This window comes from Arabidopsis lyrata, assembly GCF_000004255.2.
Source record: "Arabidopsis lyrata subsp. lyrata unplaced genomic scaffold ARALYscaffold_3, whole genome shotgun sequence".
Taxonomy (NCBI): Eukaryota; Viridiplantae; Streptophyta; class Magnoliopsida; order Brassicales; family Brassicaceae; genus Arabidopsis; species Arabidopsis lyrata.
Window position 1 is genome coordinate 20,708,028 of NW_003302553.1, and position 22,105 is coordinate 20,730,132.

General features: G+C 36.6%; 7 protein-coding genes and 1 long non-coding RNA gene across 11 annotated transcripts; 4 read left to right on the forward strand and 4 right to left on the reverse strand.

Moving 5' to 3' along the window:
- Positions 1 to 1,816: 1,816 nt before the first annotated feature.
- On the forward strand, positions 1,817 to 3,545 carry LOC9320021 (pathogenesis-related protein 1). The gene has a single exon (XM_002883908.2). The coding sequence runs from the start codon at positions 2,921 to 2,923 to the stop codon at positions 3,452 to 3,454; it is 534 nt and encodes a 177-aa protein (XP_002883954.2). The 5' UTR covers positions 1,817 to 2,920; the 3' UTR covers positions 3,455 to 3,545.
- Positions 3,546 to 5,064: 1,519 nt separating this feature from the next.
- Positions 5,065 to 5,406, forward strand: LOC9320022. The gene has a single exon (XM_021032148.1). It carries the CDS (start codon positions 5,065 to 5,067, stop codon positions 5,404 to 5,406), a length of 342 nt encoding a protein of 113 aa, XP_020887807.1.
- A 422-nt stretch (positions 5,407 to 5,828) lies between these two features.
- LOC9320023 (UPF0540 protein At1g62060) lies at positions 5,829 to 6,563 on the reverse strand. Its single transcript, XM_002885962.2, has one exon. The coding sequence runs from the start codon at positions 6,459 to 6,461 to the stop codon at positions 6,018 to 6,020; it is 444 nt and encodes a 147-aa protein (XP_002886008.1). The 5' UTR covers positions 6,462 to 6,563; the 3' UTR covers positions 5,829 to 6,017.
- Positions 6,564 to 7,074: 511 nt separating this feature from the next.
- LOC110230148 (proline-rich extensin-like protein EPR1) lies at positions 7,075 to 7,530 on the reverse strand. Its single transcript, XM_021032149.1, has one exon. It carries the CDS (start codon positions 7,528 to 7,530, stop codon positions 7,075 to 7,077), a length of 456 nt encoding a protein of 151 aa, XP_020887808.1.
- Positions 7,531 to 11,494: 3,964 nt separating this feature from the next.
- Positions 11,495 to 12,352, forward strand: LOC9320024 (pathogenesis-related protein 1). The gene has a single exon (XM_021031280.1). It carries the CDS (start codon positions 11,586 to 11,588, stop codon positions 12,105 to 12,107), a length of 522 nt encoding a protein of 173 aa, XP_020886939.1. The 5' UTR covers positions 11,495 to 11,585; the 3' UTR covers positions 12,108 to 12,352.
- Positions 12,353 to 13,534: 1,182 nt separating this feature from the next.
- Positions 13,535 to 14,068, forward strand: LOC9320026 (VQ motif-containing protein 29). Its single transcript, XM_002883913.2, has one exon. The coding sequence runs from the start codon at positions 13,636 to 13,638 to the stop codon at positions 13,984 to 13,986; it is 351 nt and encodes a 116-aa protein (XP_002883959.1). The 5' UTR covers positions 13,535 to 13,635; the 3' UTR covers positions 13,987 to 14,068.
- LOC9320027 (GTP-binding protein At2g22870) lies at positions 13,988 to 18,737 on the reverse strand. 4 transcript variants are annotated; one of them, XM_021031278.1, is made up of 7 exons: positions 18,577 to 18,737; positions 16,847 to 17,080; positions 16,412 to 16,466; positions 15,638 to 16,190; positions 15,479 to 15,548; positions 14,455 to 14,617; positions 13,988 to 14,373 (listed from the first exon to the last, which is right to left on the reverse strand). In XM_021031278.1, the coding sequence occupies exons 4-7, from the start codon at positions 16,095 to 16,097 to the stop codon at positions 14,164 to 14,166; spliced, it is 903 nt and encodes a 300-aa protein (XP_020886937.1). In that variant the 5' UTR covers positions 16,098 to 16,190; positions 16,412 to 16,466; positions 16,847 to 17,080; positions 18,577 to 18,737; the 3' UTR covers positions 13,988 to 14,163. The 4 variants fall into 4 exon arrangements, with proteins under 4 accessions (XP_020886937.1, XP_020886936.1, XP_002886010.1 ...); XM_021031277.1 differs by lacking the exon at positions 16,847 to 17,080; XM_002885964.2 differs by lacking the exon at positions 18,577 to 18,737 and having other exon boundaries at positions 16,847 to 17,286.
- Positions 18,738 to 19,415: 678 nt separating this feature from the next.
- On the reverse strand, positions 19,416 to 20,865 carry LOC110229965. The gene is made up of 2 exons (XR_002333254.1): positions 20,092 to 20,865; positions 19,416 to 19,795 (listed from the first exon to the last, which is right to left on the reverse strand). It is a non-coding gene; the product is annotated as an uncharacterized LOC110229965 (long non-coding RNA).
- Positions 20,866 to 22,105: the final 1,240 nt, after the last annotated feature.

Consider the following 22,105-nt stretch of genomic DNA (forward strand, 5'->3'; position numbering starts at 1 on the left):
GATTATAATGCATGATATCTCTATTGAATAGAGAAAATAAATGATATTAACATTTTTAACAGAAAAAAATAGAAAATATTAATGTTTGCCAATAATAGTATATAGTAAAAGTAAAGATAAATATATAAATTTATATAAAACATGGATATGTTATCATAATTGGAAGGAAAACAGAAGTAAAGGGGAAATCTATTGTAAATTAAAGCAATTGATTGTGTTTGTTTTATATTATAAAAGGTGGTCATGAGTCAAAACGGTGGAAAACTTGATATGAAAGCAAAGGATAGAGAAGAAATAGTGATGACAACCCGTAAAAGTAGCTTAGAGTCGATTCCTCTTGATCTAACAATCGAGACACTCCAAAGACTGCCAGCAAAAGCCCTTCTCAAGTTCATATGTATATCGAAAACATGGTATTCCGTAATCCGTAGCCAACCATTCATAGATACTTTCATGTCAATGTCTATGTCTCGACCATGTCTCCTTTTCGCGTTCAAAATCAATCATGGCGAAAATAACCAATTGCTCTTCTTCTCCTCGCCTCATCTTTCCCACGAATCAAACATAACAACATCATCAATAGTGGCCAAGCATGAGATGAAGATATCAAAAACATATCCAGTTGGTGATTACATCATCCATAGTGATTTCTATTCGCGGCTTCATATGTTGTTCTCATCAGTGTCAATTCATGGTATGTAATCCAACTACAAGACAAGTCATAAATTTACCGGAAGATCACCTTTTTGATCCTGATAACATGAAATGTTATATGCATTTGGGATACGACCCAAGCAATGATGAATACAAGGTATTGCGCATGATCACTAGGCCATGGAGTAATTTTGTTTCTGAACATAGTGTGTATACATTGGGGTGTAGACAATCTTCTTCTTTTCCGTGGAGGCGCGTCAAAAGTGGTATCTCTAAATATATTCCTAGTACTAGTGGTGTATACATTAATGGAGTTGTGTATTATGAAGCTAGGATAAAGCCGTGGATTAACTCTATGATAGTGGCTAGTTTTGATCTTTGTTCTGAGCGTTTAGGTCACATTAAAACACCTCGAGAAACGTTAAGTTACCTAGTAAAGTACCAAGGGAAATTAGCAGGCCTTAGTTTCTTAGGTAATAATTTTAGTTTGTGGGTTCTCGATGATGCGAAGAAGCAAATTTGGTCGAAGACTTTTGCTTTTTCGCATGCGTTTTGGGGTCTACGACTAACTTTTTCGGGAACCACTGATGATGGGGAACTCGTTTTTGCCCCAAATTCGTTTTCTGATGATTTTAACGTTTACTATTGTGATATCCATAGAAAGAAAATGAGAAGAGCTAAGCTTGAAGGAGCTAGTCACAAACCATGATGAGTTTAGATGTCGCAATAAACATTTTTGTTATCTCTCTATGGCATGTGGCCATGTGGATAATATTACGAGTATTAAATTATATTAAAGGATCGTTATATTTTCAGATTTTTTTTTTCATTTGTTTCATCAAGATCATTCAAGAGTGTGAAGACAATGCTCGAGCTCTTGTAAAGTTGTATAAACCTCACGGAGATCTTGTTCACCAAGACAATTTGTTTCTTCAGTTCATATATTTTTAACCTTGATTCAAACCTAAATCTTCTTCGTTTTTTCAAACCTAAATCTTTTTTTTTTTCCAAGAAATCTCTAATATAACATTGATCAAATGAGATATAAATATAATTAAAAGATACGACTTCGAATAAAAGATATAAATATAAATATAAGATATGATTAATTAACTTGTACAAAAAGTCTTTTTTGTGATTCATCTTTGTTTTGAAAAAAGACTGAAGCAGGGACACGCATTATAATAAAGTAATCAGCGGATATTTTACCATCCAAAGTAAAACGTCAACAATCACTCTCCGAAAATGAAGCTGAGAACAAATCACGGGTGTTGAATATAATTCTCGTGAATTATAATATCTTGATGATTATAGATTTTACGTAACTTACGAGATTTGCAATTGCACCAAAAAAAAAAACAAAAAAAAGAAAGAAAGAAAAAGGTAACTTACTAGACTTAGTGATACGTATAATTCTATAATTATGATTATTTTTCTTCCGAACAATCAAAACTCGACTTTCGGTGGGATTAACGAACGTCATTGATTCTGACTTTTGTGTTTATTTGCCTCAATTTAAAGGGTTTGAAAAGTAACGGCGACTTCGAGTAAACATTTACAACAAATCGTATGATTGCCTTATATATACTTTTATAACTTTCCTTCGTTCTATATTATATGTTTATAACTGCTTATCATGTTATAACCGGATTTCATAAAATTGGGGCTAATACACAAGATCGCGGTACTTTTGTTTACAGTTAAGAGAGTACATACAAAAGTGCCCTCTAATCCATGTTAATATGAATTTGTATATGCTAAGATAAACTATAAGTAAATCTAGTTTGAGTCTTTGGGATCATATATTAATTTATCTGCTCTTGAAATGACTTTTTTCTTGTACATGGAAGAACATTTGACTTTTGTAAAAGATAATATCAAAATCAATTCAAAAACCGTAACATTTTGGAAATGCATTCAAACCATTTCATTTTGCAAATTTGGAAATGCATTATGGGCGCATTTAAACTCTTATTTTACTTTGCAATTATATTTCTGACTTAGGATAACGTAGATAATGAAATATGTCTTTTGTCAATCTAAAATGTGAAAAAGATGAAATTTTGGAAAGTTGATGCTAAAATTGTAATTGGTTGTCCTGGATTTACACTATGTTAAAGATTTTTTCAACAATTCAAAACTTAAAAGAATAATAACGTTCCCAACTCCTAGCCCACCAAAGAAACTTCTATAAATACGTTAGCCAAGAAAATGCTTTCTTTTACGACACAATAAGTTCCAAAACAATTAACCACACAAATACAAAATGAATAAAATGTCCTTCTTTGGTTATAGTTTCATCGTAGTCGCATTATTCTCCGATTTAACTCAAGCCTATCGTCACACTCCCGCTCAACCGCCAAAAGCAAACGCAAATGGTGATGTCAAGCCGCAAGAAACGCTCGCGGTTCACAACAAGGCCCGAGCCATGGTCGGAGTCGGACCAATGGTGTGGAACGAAACTCTTGCGACTTATGCACAAAACTATGCACACGAAAGAGCCAGAGACTGTGCCATGAAGCATTCCTCGGGACCATTCGGCGAAAATCTAGCCGCGGGTTGGGGAACAATGAGCGGTCCGGTTGCGACTGAGTATTGGATGACGGAGAAGGAAAATTACGATTATGACAGTAACACGTGTGGCGGTGGTGATGGTGTGTGTGGACACTACACTCAGATCGTGTGGCGTGACTCGGTTCGAGTCGGTTGTGGCTCGGTGAGGTGTAAGAATGATGAGTATATTTGGGTGATTTGTAGCTATGATCCTCCGGGGAATTACATAGGTCAACGTCCGTATTAATGATTAAATCATTTTATACCAAATTAAAAAAAATTACTACGGTACGTCATGTGATTTCAAGTAAAAATAATACTATAATGTTTTCTGTTCTTAACAACATTTTACTTTACCAAAAATTACGATTTAGATTCTAAATTATCCGACTATACGTAAATGAGAAAAGCATACATAAATACACACTAAATTTATAGTTGTTTAATTACCATCAAATGTGAGAAATGCATCCATGATATATTGACGTTGTGGATTTTATTATAATCGATTTATATCGACATTTAAGATTATAAGAAGAGGAAACCCTAGAACAAAATAGAACATTTTCATAATATATATATATGAAATACCTTAATGCAGTGTATATCAATTTAAATTCAATTAATATACAAAAGTTGATTTTTATTAACATAATAGAAAAAGTACCGTGTAAAGACAGATCCAAAAGTTGAATCTTGGTATGGTGGGATTTAAAGGACCCTCCTAAAGAGCTATATTGGACTTCTAAACGATACCACCACCTTCCCTCAAGCTTGTTTTTGTTCAATTAATCAACTCTAAGAGAATATTTTCTTCTTGTGGGTGAAATATCGTTACCCTACATCTATCTACCTCAACCATGAATAATCAATCTCACCAACATTGAGTTTCTACTTATGAATCGAGCTATAGTTCACGTGAGTAGTATGTCTCTCTTTACTGAGTTGATTAAACCGATCAAAACCATTGTTAAATTAGAGGTCGTTATCAATTTCGGTTAAGATTGTTCTTTAATTTTAAAAAGCATAGTACGTTTTCTTCACGGGTGTGCTAAAAATTTTCAATTTGTTAGAGAGAGAGAAAGCTTGTAACATGTTAAAATTGTCATCATCATTATAGAATTTAAATTAGTGCCTCACCTCACTCACTCTACATTACAAAATATTATATCTCACAATCTTAAGGAATGGTTTACGTAGAACAATTATATATCACGGATTCACGGGTGTTGAATAAACTCACGAGAGTTATATAACATCACGTGGAGTACACAGTTTAGAGATATAATTATGCGATCGAACGACGTAACTAACAAGACCAATCAAAATTCGACGATTGGTCGGATTAACGAGCGTTTTTCACGTCGACTTTCGTTGTTAATTACATAAATGAAACTAATGAATTTGGAAGGAAAACCATAAATCATTAATCAATAAATTTTTGTAGATTCTCTTGACTTTTTTTCGTGCCTTTTGTAGATTCTCTTGACTTTTTTTCGTACCTTCTATCGAGTTGGAAATCACTAAGGAATATGTTGCAATATAGTACGTTTCTCAAACATAATTGGGAAAGTAGTACATGTACTATTCACAATTGGCAAACTCTCCACGTTTCACTGTGCTCTACTGTTTTGGAGACATTGTAACCCTCCTATATTTCTTATATTTACGACAATGCCATAGACATAAAGTTTGAGACTTTCTTCAGATTCGCTTCTCTTTCTTTCCTCAAATCGATTTAGATTATTTCTCCCAATTTGCAACTATTGGTTTTGCAGTTACTCCAATCGCGAAACCCTAATTTCATAATTATGAGATTTTGAATCTCACTTTGTTTTTCCTCTGTAATTTCGCGAAATGGCAACGCCATTACAAAGTTTGAGACTTTTTCTTATCTCTTTCGTCTTCTTCTTCGTCGACTCACAATCACAAGATTCTTCCATTACTCCTCCTCCACCGCAACCTCCGTTAAAGGTCGTTGAGAGTAATAAGGCGATTCACCACCGAAGAAAAAAATGGCGACAGAGAAGACACCATAAACACCCACCACCGCCTCCTCGGAAGAAACAGAAGGTGAACACGGGAAAGACGGTGGGGCTTTTCTTCGCCGGTGTAGCTGCAGCTTTGCAAGTAGTTGTAGCTGCTTTCTTGCTTTTCAAAAGAAGACAACTTCTCCTTAAGATCAATGATAGACACTGAGTGAGAGATTCAGGATCTTGTCACAGAAATCGACTTTGTTGAAAAGAGCTTGAAGTTGGAGTTAAGTCAATCTCAATTTTGGTCCTCTTAAATCTGTAAATTTATTATAGTCTTTGACTGCAACTCAAAATTTGTTCTTTAGATATGAGTGAATCCAGTGGAAAAACTGAATTTTGGGGATGATTGTTGATGGAAAGTTCTCAAATTTGATGATACATTGTTGAAGAATCAAGAACTATCATTGTGTTGTTAAATACCAGATATAGATCTAAGTTAGCATACACATGAAGTCTCCTTTTTGTATGGTCCTTTGAGAGTTAATGTCATTCATATCATGTAGAATTATTGCAGAGGACCGATCTAAACCTATGGAGTTGGGACCACTGGAAACCCATGTGAGAGTCTGGTCCTAAAAGTTAGCATATTGTTTAGAATTTTTTCTAAATTGGAAGGTTCACAGAGGTCAATGAAAAGAGTAGCATTTCATAATAATATTTAGAGGTGACAATCTCTAGTTTTATTTATGAACAGAAAAGAGATTGTGAGTTTGTAGGATATTATTAATAGGTTTGAGCAATAAGCATGAGATCGCCTCACGCTCAATTCTTCTTTTATCCTTTGTAGCCCTTCTTCTTCCCAGAGGAACTGCCCTTCACCCTTGAGTCGGATTTTACCAAACCTTTTGCACGTGCAGCAGCAGCTTTGTGAGTCACTGCAGCTTCAGCATTGCCGTTAGCTTTAGAACGACTTGCAGAAGAAACTCTTGCCTTGTGACCCTTGGCATAGACTACTCCGTTGGTACCTGTGTAGCCATTTTTGTATGCATTGCTCCCTGGACCTTTGGGATTTTTAAAAGCATTAGCAAAGCTATAGACATCACTGGTGCTGTAAGTAGCGCCATAAGCAGAAAGCTGAGCTCCAACGCCTTTGGTAGTAGTTTTTGGAAGAGAGGTGCCTAATTTGGTCTCTTTGGACACTTCTTCGACGTGCCTTGCGGTGACAATGGCACAACAAACGCCAATCACGAGAAGCACAACACACTTTGTGGCATTCATCTTTTGTTTTTTCTTTTCTTTTGGAATTAAATTGTGTGTTTGTGGTGAGTTGTGTTGTGTTCTTCTTCCCAGATGATAGCCATCTATATATACACACACAATGGATACATGAGCATTCTTTATCAAAAAAAAAAGATATGTGAGCATTTCTTACAAGAAATATACATTTTTAAATGCATTAGTCAAATTTCAACTAATAGTCATACCAAGATGTCAATCTGTACCGTATATTTGGCGGACGGATAGTCGATCTGTACGATATATTTGGCGGACGGATAGTCGATCTGTACGGTATATTTGGCGGACGGATACTCGATCTGTACAATATATTTAGCGGACAGATAGTCGATCTGTACGGTATATTTGGCGGACGGATAGTCGATCTGTACGGTATATTTGGCGGACATATAGTCGATCTGTACAGTATATTTAGCGGACGGATAGTCGATTTGTACGGTATATATGGCGGACGGATAGTCGATCTGTACGGTATATTTGGTGGACGGATAGTCGATCTGTAAGAGGTCGTCCTCATTCTTCTAGTGATAATCAATGTCAATGTGAATCTCTGGTGGAACAAGCGCTCGTGTATCCACAAAGTAAAGTCTTTGTGTCACGCAGGATCAGTATCTGTCAACCGTTGATCGTTAGTTGTTGGTACATCGGTAGGAGGTCGGATAGTCGATCTGTACGGTATATTTGGCGGACGGATAGTCGATTTGTACCGTATATTTGGCGGACGGATAGTCGATCTGTACGATATATTTGGCAGACGGATAGTCGATCTGTACGGTATATTTGGCGGATAGGTAGTTGATCTGTACGATATATTTGGCGGACGGATACTCGATCTGTACAGTATATTTAGCGGACAGATAGTCGATATGTACGGTATATTTGGCGGACGGATAGTCGATCTGTACGGTATATTTGGCGGACAGATAGTCGATCTGTACAGTATATTTAGCGGACGGATAGTCGATCTGTACGGTATATATGGCGGACGTATAGTCGATCTGTACGGTATATTTGGTGGACGGATAGTCGATCTGTAAGAGGTCGTCCTCATTCTTCTAGTGATCATCAATGTCAATGTGAATCTCTGGTGGAACAAGCGCTCGTGTATCCACAAAGTGAAGTCTTTTTGTCACGCAGGATCAGTATCTGTCAACCGTTGATCGTTAGTTGTTGGTACATCGGTAGGAGGTCGGATAGTCGATCTATACTGTATATTTGGCAGACGGATAGTCGATCTGTACAGTATATTTAGCAGACGGATAGTCGATCTGTACGGTATATTTGGCAGACGGATAGTCGATCTGTACGGTACATTTGGCGGACCGATAGTTGATCTGTACGGTACATTTGGCGGATGGATAGTTTGATTTGTACGATGTATTTGATGGTACGATGTATTTGATGGAGGGATACTTTAATTTGTACAATATAGTTAAGGAGCATATGGGGAGTGCTTGGCTGTAGACTGTAAGAGCTCGTCCTCATTCTTCTGTTGATCATCAATGTCAATGTGAATCTCTGGTGGAGCAAGCGCTCGTGTCTCCACAAAGTGAAGTCTTTTTATCCCCAATCAATTTTCTAGCAAGGTACAAGAAGAGCGTCTCCAAGTAGTAGTTGCTCTTTGTTGATATCTAGTAGTACTTTAGATTATTCCTGTGAAATCAACCATTGTCATTTAAGTCATACTCCCATTGTCTAGGTAACAAATAATCCGCAGCAAAACATGGCAAGTTAAATTGATAATGAATTTCTTACCCTAACCAGAGTTTATTCCAAGATCCAAATTGTCTAACTCTAACTTAACTCTACACATATCGACCTGACATTAAGTGAATTTAAGAGATTTATTTCAACACCATACAAACCAAATCTTAGGAAAAGAGAAAGAAAAGGTTCTTCTTACTATTATCTAGCCATTAATCCACCAAAGTATATTGCGTAACTAAATCAAGAAGGAGAGACACACTAAACCGAGAAGCAATTATCCAGGGACGAAGGAGAGTACTGATCAGCTTGGCCTTTGTGTCGTTTGAGATTGAGCGACGGCGTCACGGTTCTAAGAAAACTCTCAATTGCTTTTAATGTTGTTACAAGAAACAAATAGTCAAAAACAAAAATCTCTTAATTGCTTTTAATGTTGTTCTTCTTCTTCGTTGACGCCTACCTAAGCTTAAAAGATCAAAAACAAAAGATCCATTTTTACCAAATGTGTGCAGTAATTAAAGACACAAACACAAAACCACGTGATCAATAATCACTAAAGAGAAAATCAATTATTCACCTTTGCTTCCTTCTTCTTCATCGTTCTCCTCTTTACCATCTTCAGCAATTTCAAGTTTTTTCGAAAGTTTCTCCTTTCCACTTGATGATTTCAGCGCTGCCATTCTCCACCACGGAACCTACAACAACATCTTTAATCGATTCTCAATTTAATAACAAATACTAACCAAAACTCCAACAAATAAACCTTAATTGATGAGAATCGCAGAAATAGCTACACACCAAAGAAGAAGTAAACGGTAACCTTTTGATAGAGAGCACATTGAAATCAAAAGAATCCCGAGTAAAGAACAACAACTAACTCAAAAGATAAAAAAAACTCTAATTTCACTTATTATATCAAGTAAAAGCAACGACCAATCCTAAATGTTCCAAACAAAAAATCATCTGATTAATTATAGATATCGATCTATTTGTAATTATTGAAGGGTCATGCTTGTAGAATATTGACTTGATTTCTAATTTCACAAATGAATTCCCAAACCCAACGAACCTGGAATTGAAATCCACAAATCAACCAATTTTAATTTGTTATAGGGATTTCCTAAAATTGTCTATGTTTCTCGTAATGGCTTTGTGTTTAATTGGTCGTAATCGAGTTGTGTAAGTGAGGGTACGCGAGATTTAAGCTATGACATTGGAGAAGATAGATGAGAGTTGCAGAGATAAGCCATCGTTCGCCCTAAAATTCTCTCCCAGGCACGAGAACCAAGGAGCCGCTCCTCTTGACGAAATGAGCTTCTTCTTCCGGCGTTGCTCCTCCGACAACGTCCTCTCCTGATCGGTGCTTGCTGCTAAGGGGAGATCTCTCAGGTGGACCTCTTTGTCCGGTGACGGACCTGTTTTTCCGGCGAGTTTTTTTTCACCTAAGATGACGTTCTCTCCTCTGTCGACTTCGAGCCGCTCTAGTTGCTTACCGATGTCTTCGGTTGCTTTCCTCAATCTGAGGCCCACTCGTGCACCACCGCCGCAGCCTCCGTCTCCGCCGACTCCACCAGACCCGCAGATCTGCCTCTCCTTTGGTGAATCTCTTTCTCAACCGCCGAGCTTCACTTCCTTCAGCGCGTTTGACTCACTCCTCCAACTCTCCTCCGCCAGAACTAGCTTTCCAACGACGGCGAGTGTTTCTCACCTGCCAACAAAGGTGCCCCTCACCGTTGGTTGGCAGCCTCCCGACGAGTCTCCTTTTGCAATCTGTTTTGGAGATCTTGATGCTCGTCACTGCCCAACCTCTTCAACCATAGCCTACTTCAGTGATGGTTGTCATCTCGTCGACGCCCACACCTTCCCTCCTCAGACATTCCCCCAAGTATGCTCTAGCTCTAGCTCTAGCTCTTCACCCTCTAATTCTTTTAGGATGGAAAGAATTATTTGGATGTTCGTTGAGTTTTTGGCTTTGGTTTTGTGGAACTCTGATCTAGCTTATTCAGTTTTGATGGGCTTGGATACTCTTGTGTCTACTTTTGTGCTCTCTTGTAGCACTCTTATCGCTTTGATGCGATCACTTACTGCAGTATGCAGAGTTTATCTCGATTTTGCTTTGTTACAAGTTGTTTCGTGGCAGCTTGGACAAAGATGTTTGAGTATTGACAACAACCGACCAGTTCACCTGGGTCATTGGGGCTTTCACAGCCCTCATCTCTCCTCTAAGGAGCTTATTATCCTCCCAAATACTTCACTTGTGTTTAGTGGTATTGTTGCAGGGAGCATTGTGTTGAAGACTGTTCTACTTGATGTAGAAGCGAGGATCATTGTTCAAGATTGTTCTCGTTCAGCTTTTGCTGACTGTTTGGCGTCAGGACCTATGGAGGCTTTGTTTTCTCCTCCTTGTGGTTTCAACAAGGTCTTCCAATCTAAAGATGTTTGCTTTGTTGGATGCTCTTGGTTGGATGCCTCTTTGGTAGAACTTTTTAGTTCACCTTTATCCCAAAGTCTCATTTTGAGCTTTGTTGTTGCTGTTAGCTTTTACTCTTTCTCGACCTCTATGTATGCCGTTGTCTCGGTTTATCCGGCTCTTTGTAGCCTTGTATCCTCTCTTAGTAGAGGTTAAACTCATTTCTATTATATGATATGTTTAGTTTGTCCAAAAAAAAAGATGAGAGTTGCAGAGATGGAGAAAAGTTGTAAAAATTGAGAGAGAGAGAGAGAGAGAGAGAGAGAGAGAGAGAGAGAGAGAGAGAGAGAGAGAGAGAGAGAGAGAGAGCAATGAGAGCGGGGAGAGAGATGGAGCAGAGTTGCAGAGCTTTGATGGAGAGAGAAACCGAGAGATGAAACGAATAAACACAAAAACCCTTTTTGGTCTTTTCCAAAACCCACTAATATTTCTATCTCACAATTCTGTATCTCACAAAGACGTCTCACCGACTATTCTCCTAATTGTGAATAGTAACTATACCATTTCTACAATTATGTTTCAGAAACGAATTAGTTTCCAAACAAACCCTTAATTTAACTCTTGACTTTTCTGATTATTCTTATCAAATTTTTAAATTTAGGATAACTTAATTATCACTTAATGATAAATATATTTTGTTACTCTAAAATTAGAATCTCATCTTAAAGTTTATGTTATTTTAAGAAATTTCTAAACGTAAGTGATAGGTTTTACGTACTATTTGATAATTGAACAGAAAGAAAAAACAATTCTTCTTCTTTTTTTGGTTTAATGGTGAATATTGAAAACTTAATAATAGTCACGGAGATCTTGTTTTGTTTGAGAGGCTTACAAAAAGAGATGAAAAACCACCAGAAAAGGAATCTGATAAGTCTTCACGAAAACATAATTAGTTCCAAAACAATTCTACAACAAAAACAAAAGAGAGAAAAATGTCTTTTTCTGGTTATAGCTTCGTGGTAATAACATTATCCTCCATCGTCTTAACTCAAATCTATGGTTTGAGAAACTTTAACCGAATGGACGATCTCCAACCGGAAGAAACACTAGCGATTCACAACCAGATTCGAGCCGCGGTCGGGGTTGCTCCATTGGTGTGGGACGAAAAACTTGCTGCCCATGCACAGAGGTACGCTAACGTACGATCCCAAGACTGTGCCATGAAACATTCCACTGATGGAATGTACGGCGAGAATATAGCCGCTGGGTGGGTCCAACCTATGGACACCATGAGCGGTCCGATCGCGACAAAGTTTTGGTTGACGGAGAAGCCTTATTACAATTATGCCACCAACAGATGTAGTGAACCGTGTGGGCATTACACTCAGATTGTGGCTAATCAATCGACACACCTTGGTTGTGGTACGGTTAGGTGTTTTAAGAATGAGTATGTTTGGGTTGTATGTAACTATGCTCCTAGGCCCATGGGTGATGCCAATACTCGTCCGTACTGATCAATACCGTATAATGTGACTATTATAGAAAAATTAAGATAATGCGTTATTATAGGCACGATTATATGCGACGTGGTTTGCAATTTAGTAGTTTGTATTAGTATTGTTGATGTCTCACTATCTAGATTCAAGTATAAATAAATGCGTGTTTTGAGATAAAAATAATAATAACATGTAATTCGGATTTTTTTTGGAATATAAAATTCATAGAGCAACCAAATAGAAAACTTTACAAGCGGCAAGAATATATTTGTTGTATTTATTAATCTTTTATAATATATACTAGTTGGCTACTTAAAGGAAAACCACCTTTAAAATCACTAGACCTTGCATTTGATGACCATGTGTTTCATGGCTTTGTAAGCATGTTTGCATTTAGCGTGTTGTTTTGTCAGCTGTTCCATACTTGGGCTCATGGAACCAAGAGCAAACTTCCATCTCTTGTGGTGGGGTTGCAAGACATTGGGCTGCTTGTTTCACGTGTACATCATGTGAATCATCACCGAGCACCGTATAATAACAATTACTGCGTAGTGAGTGGGGTTTGGAACAAGGTTTTGGATGAAAGCAAGGTCTTTGAGGCAATGGAGATGGTGTTATATTTCAAGATGGGGGTGAGACCGAGGTCATGGACCGAGTCAAACTCCGAATGGATGGAAGAAACCGACATATTCAAATGTTAGCGGCACTTTTAGATATATTCTTCGCCATTTTAAGTGGCAAAAACTCGATCTTTACCCGCGATTTCGAGATTAATCTATCTTTTAGTTTAAGACTTATTAATTTGATTTCCAAAAAACCAAATGTTTTCTTTTACTTAAAAACATGTAGATCACAATTTTGATAGATTTGAAAAGTTTAATATATAATTTTTAGGGTAAATGTAGCAACTTCTAAAATGTTTGCAAACATTGGAAAGTGGTATTCAAGTTTTGTAGATAGGATATCTTTCTATGTGGATAATTGAGTCTCATCACTTATCGAGATATCTCTTTACATTACCCTTCTTCTTCTTCGTCTGGTTACTCTGACACTTGGAAGCAAAAGTTTTGTTTGTTTGTTATTTTGTGTAGTTGTGGACCTAAACATTTTTCCAGGATCTTAACGAAAGGTAGAAAAGGTAAAAACAAAACAAGAGAATTAAATAACTAATGATGCTCCATTGCTCTCCTTCAGTGTTAGACTTGAACCATGTTAATCCAAAATTGTTCTCATTGCTTTTCCACCTAACATTTAAATAAACAAGAACATAAAAATAGTTAGCACGCCCACGTTGACATTTCAATTCCATGAACCAACCCATCTCGTTCCCAAAAACGCACATTTATTTCACTTAAAAGTCAAAACCGAATAAGCCGCAAAAGAAGATCATAAAACCCAAAACACTTTTGACCCACACGCTTCAAAAACGTTGACATATAATAATGCCGTCCACACACATATAAATACTTATGTACACACAAAGCCATCAAGATAAGAAGACACTTCGCTTCAAATCATTTGTGTATTGCAGAAACTTCTGATCTTCATGGAAGCTACTTCTCAGCCATGTTTCTCTCAGAACTACCACTCCTCGCTTCATTCGACCCGAAAGCAACCGGCAAAGCCATGGAAAAAACCCGTATCGGGTTTGGCTCAGCGGATGCATCCTAAAGTTTACCGAGTCAAGCCTGTTAACTTTAAGGAGTTGGTTCAGAGGCTAACTGGTGCACATGACCATGAGCAAGAGGTGCATCAAGTTGAAGCTAAGCCAGTCAAGATTTCTGATGACACAACAACAGCTAAGGATAACCCGTTCGCGTTTGATCTTTCACCGTCATCATCTCGGTTTTGGGAAGCTTTCCCTCTTCTCAGTCCTGCAAATCTTTCAAGATGGTAGCGAGAAAAAAAAAGCTTCCTTTAATTGTAATTCTTGCCAGTTTTTCGGCAATTTTTGAAATTGTTCCCACAGATTTATAACATTTTACGATCTTATCTATGAATAAAAAAGTTACCGTTACATTACAAAACTGCCATTTGATATAACCAATGTATTAAAACCGACCTTTTCGAACACCTATTGATCCCAGTAGTTTCTTAGCTGCGACATGTGAAGAAGAAGCTCGTCTCTGCCCAAACCCGATACACTACTCGTCAAAATCCAAGGAGGATGTACTTTGAAGTTCTCTTTAATGATTTGTTGGAAAGCTTTGATGTTCTCATCAGGTCTTTTCCCTTTCGTTGCTTTCATTTTATCGCATTTCGTAAACACAAAAGTCATCTGTACCTGAAATCATCGAAAACGACATTTAACAACTCCTCAAAGCAACATTTCACTGAACAAACAAAAGCCAAATTTACCACTTACATTGTTGCGACCAAGCCAATTAGCACAATCAAGATCAATCTTCTGAGGAGGAACACTTGCATCGATCAGAAGTAGAACACATACAAGAGTGTCTCTATTCAAGAAGTAACCTTTAGTAAACGCAGACCAATCTGTTTTCGCAGCATCTGAAACTTTAGCAAATCTGCAAATACAGTCTCAACATCAAACAAGAACTTTTATCTGAAAGCAAGATATCAAATACATATCCACTATGTACCAGTTCCAAACCGAATTAGCCAGCTCAACCGGTTTGGTTCGGAACCACCTAAACGATATTACCAAAATTTTATTCTAAATTTAAGTAAAATTACTAATATACTATCATAATTCATAAACTGAACCCGAATAACCGAAATTTTACCCAAATTAAACCGAAAGCACCAAACAAGCTATGTAGAACCATGAGAGGAGTAACTATTAATATACCAAATTTAACCAAACATCATTGTTCTGTTTCTTCTTACGGTAAATCGAACCGAAATCATCAAAAACAATAACCAGGCAAATCCAAAATGTACCAGTTCAGAACCGAATAAGCCAACCAAACCGAACCTAAATTTAGCTAATTTGGTTGAAAACCTATTGGCAAGAGGAATGATGAAATTCGGTAACTGGTTCCGTTTGGTTTCGGAACTACCAAACCAAAAAATACCGAACTTTGATCCTAAATTTAACCGTAATTATTGTAACTGTATCCTAAATTTTACCAAAATGAACCAAAATATACCAAATTTAGCCAAAGTTATTTCTGATGAAAAAGTCGAACCGAATTTGGTTTTCGATTCTAATTCGGCATCAATTTTGTACCTACCAAAATTTGTCCCTTACGAACTGAACCAAACCGAACCGAACTTTCATTCCATCTAATTCGGTGAGAATTTTGCATAACATAAACACCAAAATTCCAAAAATTCCGAACGGAACCAAACCGATTAACCTAAATGCCAAATCCTAGTCTCAATATCAAACAAGAAAACTAGATAAAAGAGATCAAAACACATACCCATAACCAGGCAAATCCACAATGTACCAACTCTTATTCACCAAGAAGTGATTTATAAGCTGAGTCTTCCCTGTTTCACCAAAAATTAAAAATCAAAACTTTCAGATTTCCAAAACAAAAAAGTTCAATTTTTTAAGCAAAATTATAAGAAATACAAACCAGGTTTCTTAGAGGTAAGAGCAACTTCCTTCTTACGAACCAAACAGTTGATAAGCGAAGACTTGCCAACATTAGAACGACCCAAAATAGCAATCTCAGGACGATCATCTTTAGTGCAATCTCTAGCTCGAGCACTACTTTTAACAAATTCAACTTCTTTGATTTGAGAATGACCTGCAAAAGGTCCGATTACGATATTGGAGCCCGGAAGAACCATATCATCTGTTAGTTCCTCAATCTCTACACCAGGAGGTATGAATAACACTGACTTAGCGAATTTGGCCGCATCGGAGATCGAACGATTCGTTGTTGGTGTTGGATTGTTCGAAGAGGCTGAGATTTTTGGGGTAGAGATGAAATTAGGGTTACGAAATGATTGGAGGGTGTGGAATTTGTGAGAATTTGGTATTAAAGGAGTGGGATTTATCGTTAAGGATCGATATCGGAGAAGTAGCACCATTTTTTTTGTGTTTTGGGTTTATCGTTAAAGATAGGAATTTAATAACTATAAGAAATTGTTGTATTCTCTCATTAAGTCTATCTCACCAGCGCACTTGAGTTATCATAATAATGAAACAAAGGAAAAACAAAAATCTAAGTTAACATTAAAAGGAATCATGACTAAATTCAATATAATATTTGATTTTGACTTGAATGCAAAATACCCCACATCTTGAAAACTAATAAACTCTGAATCTTAACTTGTTCATAGACAATGTAGTATAGTATAAGTTGTGTGGTAGATGTTGAATATGAGTGAGAGAAGGCTTTTACCTTGTGAGTTCTGTTGTCTTCTTCTTCAAAGTGATTCTTCAGAAGCTCTTGTAATCTGAAAACATCCACCACAGATTTCAGCATTAAAACACAGAACCAATTTTTGAGAAATTTAATAAACCCTAGATATAAAATTCTGAATCTATTAACACATATATAAAAAAAAGAAACTTGACAAAAGTTACCAAAAATAGCAATCTCGATCTAGAAAAATAGGGAGAAAAAGGAACACTTGACCCAAATCCTAGCTTCAAGCTGGTCAAAATTTCAGATAAAGGAACACTTCTTCACCCAAATAAAGATTCAGAAATCGGAGGAGAAGTTTGAGAAACCTATCTATCTATGAAACAGTGGAATCGGAAACTCATAGAAGAACCCAGGATCTCTATCACTTAGTGCGAAAAACACGGAGAGAAAGAGAGAAAACCACAGTACCCTTCTTCTTCTTCGTCTGGTTACTCCATCATCATGCTGCTGCTTCGTCGTTGTCGTCGTCTATCTGTAGAAATTGGCCAATCGCTCTCACAGTGTGAAGGAAGAGGGACCAATGGGCATTGATTTGGTCCCGCAAATCTCGTAGCGAAGCGCCTCTTCTCTGGTCCTGTTCGTTTGCTTATTTGGGATATGCATCCGAATAGTTCATCCAAATAGTCTATTTGACTAATCCATCTGAATGATGTTCGTTTCCATTTTTTGTGGTTCAGCTGGATGATCCATCTAACTACTTTTCTTTAAAATTTTGTTTGTTTGTTCAGCTGAATGATCCATCTAAATGTTTTTGATATGAAAATGACTAAAATGCCTATGTTTTCATCTAATTATATTTAAATTTTAATCTAACCATATTAATTACCGATCAAATATATATTTACAATCAAATAAATTTCAAATTATTATATTTGACATTTAAATTTCTATTTTCATGATTTTTTTTTTTTTTTATATAAGAACCAAAGCATATGCTATGAAATTAAACAACAACCAACATATACCAAACAAACTCCAAATTATCTAAGTTTTCTTTCTCACCACGAAAACCTCACTTACAAGCTGCTTAAGATTCTCTAACTACATTAAAATATTACAAATCCGATTCTAAGTTAAGAAACAATAAAATCATGAACACAAACACAAGTTCGAGAATAATTAAAGCTGGAAATATTTACTCATCCTAATATCTACACAGAGCATAAAAACTACAAGGATCTACCACCAAATAACACTACATATAAAGGAAATTAGAAAATCCAAATAACAAATAGCTAATCAATCTCAGTTGTTCAACCCATTGCAGATAATGCATCCAAAAATTTCTCTGATCACTCATACAAACACCAAGACCAAGCAACTTTTAGCTATAGCCTACCAGCAAGATAAGATCTTTGCAATGAGAATGATACTACAAAACGTATCTGAATCAATCAATTCCAAATGATCAGAAGATTTCAGCTTTAAGATAATGCATCGTTTCAGCTTTCAAACATATAAAATAGAACCATATAAGATAGAAGCTTTCGGCTTTCAACAACAATCAACAATAGATGACAATAAATCCAAGCCAAAAGTAAAGTGCAATAGAAAGCAGAAACGATCAGATTCATCATATCTTCTAAAATTATGACATGATAAACTTCTAAAAGGAGACGATAATTGAATAATATGTCTAGTAGATTCATCATATCTTCCGCTGACATATGAGTTTGATACTAAGCAATAACTAAAATTCTTTAATCAGCTGCATCAAGGAACACAAAAGCTAAGCACCATTTTATAGCTTTGACACTTTGAAATGACAAATAGCAACTAAAGGGACAACAAACACAAACCCTAGCTGAGGTAAAAGTAAGCTCTATATTCAGTATCTTGCAACCTGAATACAATCAACAAACCATAGAAAAATAAGCAAACAGAGTTCAAGCTCCTTAATAAGCAACGACGCCCAAGAGAAGTGCCAAAACAAAAGCCAATAATCAAACCCATGAACTATAAGAATCAAATACACGACTAAGAATCCAATAATCAAACCCATGAACTATAAGAATCCAATAATCAAACCCATGAAAAATTATAGCCGCTCAAATACACACAAATAATTCTATGAAAAACCCATGAAAGATTATAGCCTATAAGCATCATAAACTCAATACAAAACCTATGAATCTTACCTTAAACTAACGGCGAAAGATTCGGCGGAGAGAACGGCGAGAGATCCGGCGGAGAGAAACGGTCGGCGAAGTGGACGGCCGGCGAGAGATCCGGCGGAGAGAGAGAGCTGATTTTGTTTGTAAAGAGAACAAAAACAGAGAATCGTCGACGAACGAAAGAAAGAGAAGAGGATTAGGTTTCAGGAGTGTAATTTTCTAAATTAAGTAGGGGTATTTAGGTCATTTTCTATTTTAGACTGAATCAGCTCCGGTTAACTGCTCCGATCAGACTCCAATCATTTTTTGGATGAGTTTATTAAAAATCATCCAACTAATCCATCTCACTGCTCTGTTAAATTGCTCTAAACGAACATCAATATTCATCTCCATTCAGCTGGATCATCTGAATGGAGAAACGAACAGCACCTAACTCATCTGGTGAAACATCATGATCATTGTTAATAGAAATCCCACCCAGCTATCATAAGTACATGGTTTACGATTTTTTCTTCTTATTATTTACCTTTAACATGTGCCCTTTTCAGAATTTGAGCTAATGAATCTCACAAAACACTTCAAAAATATTTCAACAATCTCTTCCTTAACATTACAAAAATATGAACTACACACTCAAACAAATTCGAGCGAAGAAAAGTTTTTTTACCAAAATTTTTCAGGATTACTATAACTCCATCGCCTTTTACATCGATTTGGTTTCCTCTTCATGACCCTCTGTTCCTCAAAGTAGTTTAATTGGTCTTAAAATAATTGATATGTTAGCGGTAAACAAACTCTGATTTTTCTCTCTGTTCTCTTTTGTTAACTCAGAAGATTGCTTGTTCGTCTAAACTAACGTTGTATGTACGGAACAAAATAACGGATCTTCTATAAGAAATTACAAACTTATAACTATTCAAACTCTAAAAAGTAAAACAAAAGCAAAGTCGAGACACATGAACATGATTGTTAACAAAGGCAAACATAGGCTGAATCGCCCTAACTAATACATAGTTTCACCTACGGAGAAGCATGAGATGATAGATGAGGTTAAGATGATGTAAGAGAAATTAACACAATCGCGACGACAACCACCTACTTGAACGGCTTTCCAAACAGTGGTCTTCCCTTCTCAATTGCCTTCACCACATCAAGACCATGGTCAATTTTCTCGTTCGTTCTTGTTGGCATTGGCATTCGCCATCAAGAACATTTTAGGAACGGTGTGCTTCCTCTCAAAATTCTCATGGTCATAGAGATGAGGTTTCATAAGAACAAAACTCATCAACCAACAAACTTTCTTAAAAGAGAGATTGAATAAATTTCATAGATTTGCCAACTCAGGACAAATGTTATCTATTGATGTTTAACATGTGCAAACATTACAATGAACAATATTCAAGTGCCACTGGAAACTACTCATAAATTGATTAACCATCTTAGAAGGAAAAGTCTCTGCATCCCTCTATATTTCTCAATTTCTCTAAATCCTAAGAACTAATTCCAAGTAAATAGCAAAATGTTTGAAATGAAACTTACTCCGTTATGGTTGACCAGACTCGAATCCCCTTTCGAAGAATATCGAGAATTAAACTGACTTTAGTTTTTTGATTGCCTCGTCGTCAAAACTCGAAATCTGACATTCGACCACTCGTTTGGTGGGTACATTGGTTTGGTGTAGATTGGGCATTCAAGGATCTTGTAAACGCTCGTTGCCGGCTTTGAGACTTGGTTGATGAGAATTGGCGGCTGTGATGTTGAAGATGATGGATCACACTCTGAGGTTCTTTGAGGGATGGATGATAAACTCTGATTTGTTAGCCTCTTCTTCTCACTTCTTAATCTCTCTCCCCGTCCTTAGTGCCTACTTTAAATTTCAATCATCCTCCGTCTCTTCACCGAGGTGTTTCGTAACTGCATCTCACAAGTCATTGACTGCCCGAGCGTCCAATTGCAAGAGAAAATCCTCGAGCCTGTTTCATCTCACGGACCAAGTTACGAACCCATCACCAAAACGCAGCCCTCGTTGATGATTTCGTCGAAATCAACAAACTTCCGAGAGGTCCAAAGGCATTCAGTGTTCTCCATAATCGTCAATTCAATTGCTTATCTAGATGCCGCGTGCTACGTTTAGAAGAAGATGATTGATGGCGTTTGTTGGAGAATCGGTGAATTTTCCGGTGGTTGTTGGAGCTCCTTCCGATGGCAAATCGAGTTGACAACAAACTCTGTCGGCGGTGATCGGCGACGACAATCGTCGTCTCTTCAGGTGTTTCAATAAGAACAGTTTCACCATTATTTTATCGAGTGGGCTTCCACGTTTTCCTCTATTTGTTTATTTTTGTTATTTTCTTTGTTTCTTTAATATTATGAGACTAAAAAAAACAAAAAGAGAGAAAGAGTGACGTGGCTAGATAGAAAATTGTTACTGGTAACAAAGCTGAGGTGTATTATTTAAAATGTTTTGATTGGAGCTCGTTTTTAATGACGTGTCACATCCAGGAAAGCTGAAAAAGTTGATATGTCAGATCATGAGAGAAACATAGTGTTTTTATTGTATTGATAAGTTCCAGCAGCGGCAAAAAAGAAAAAAAAATATTTTTCTAAAATAGTCCACAATAAGTTTAAATTTTATTTAGTCCACAAAATTTAACCTATCAAGATATTTTTGAATTTAACAATAAATAAATAAATGTATTACGTATATTTGTGTTAATGTTACAACTTACAAGATAATCTGGGTAATTCAACTTCTTATTAATTTTAATAACTTTTTTAGTTTAGTAAGAATATTAAAATATTCCGTATACCTTTTCTTCTATCTATGTGAAAAAGTGTTAGTCGATCATCGACTCTGGAGAACAAACGGTAAAAAAATCGCAAGAGGAGCGTGAGAGAAAACATTTAAATTTTGAATCAATGGGCCTCATTGGGCCTAGCTAGAGCTCTGTTAGGCCTAATTTGATCTTTTACATGGAAAAATCAAGACCGTCTGATTAGAGCATCTGACAGATCTCAACGGTCAACATATCCGTTAGCAAAACGCAAATTTGCTCTCGTCTTATTTCTTGAAGAATTCTCTCGATCCATAATCAGAGATCCGTTTCAAATGTTTCTTTCGATTTCTATAGATCGTGAATCTGTTTTTCGGATTAATGAGTTTCTTGTGATGGATCTTATGTTGTATTGATCTAGGGTTTTGATGGTACTTGGAGGAGGCTTGATTCAGCGTAAAACTGCTACCATTTTCTTCTTCTTTCTAGTGGTGATTGATTGGTTAGATTTCTTCCTCATCTTTCGCTATTATGTGTTTTCTTTTAGGGTTTGCTAATACTTCGTATCTAATATCTTGTTTAGGGTTTTATGGAAGCTTGTCTCTGCGTGAAACCCGTCTTCGAGGTATGTAAATCTCTATCTTTCCCGATTTCAACCTTTGTTTTTTGGTTTTGTTTTTCAGTTTTCAAGTATCGAAATCGGTCGAGAACAAACATGTATGATCACTTCTCGTCGATGAGATTATTTTGCAATTGAAATCTGTTTTGGGATCATGATT

Bases quoted from the DNA above. Each gene is read 5' to 3' on its own strand.
- LOC9320021 (XM_002883908.2), top strand. From the start codon at position 2,921: ATGAATAAAATGTCCTTCTTTGGTTATAGTTTCATCGTAGTCGCATTA.
- LOC9320022 (XM_021032148.1), top strand. From the start codon at position 5,065: ATGGCAACGCCATTACAAAGTTTGAGACTTTTTCTTATCTCTTTCGTC.
- LOC9320023 (XM_002885962.2), bottom strand. From the start codon at position 6,461: ATGAATGCCACAAAGTGTGTTGTGCTTCTCGTGATTGGCGTTTGTTGT.
- LOC110230148 (XM_021032149.1), bottom strand. From the start codon at position 7,530: ATGAGGACGACCTCTTACAGATCGACTATCCGTCCACCAAATATACCG.
- LOC9320024 (XM_021031280.1), top strand. From the start codon at position 11,586: ATGTCTTTTTCTGGTTATAGCTTCGTGGTAATAACATTATCCTCCATC.
- LOC9320026 (XM_002883913.2), top strand. From the start codon at position 13,636: ATGGAAGCTACTTCTCAGCCATGTTTCTCTCAGAACTACCACTCCTCG.
- LOC9320027 (XM_021031277.1), bottom strand. From the start codon at position 16,097: ATGGTGCTACTTCTCCGATATCGATCCTTAACGATAAATCCCACTCCT. The intron at 15,549-15,637 runs GTTTGTATTTCT...TTGGTGAAACAG, and splicing joins TCTTACCTCTAAGAAACCTG to GGAAGACTCAGCTTATAAAT. The intron at 14,374-14,454 runs GTAAGTGGTAAA...CGATGATTTCAG, and splicing joins ATTGGCTTGGTCGCAACAAT to GTACAGATGACTTTTGTGTT.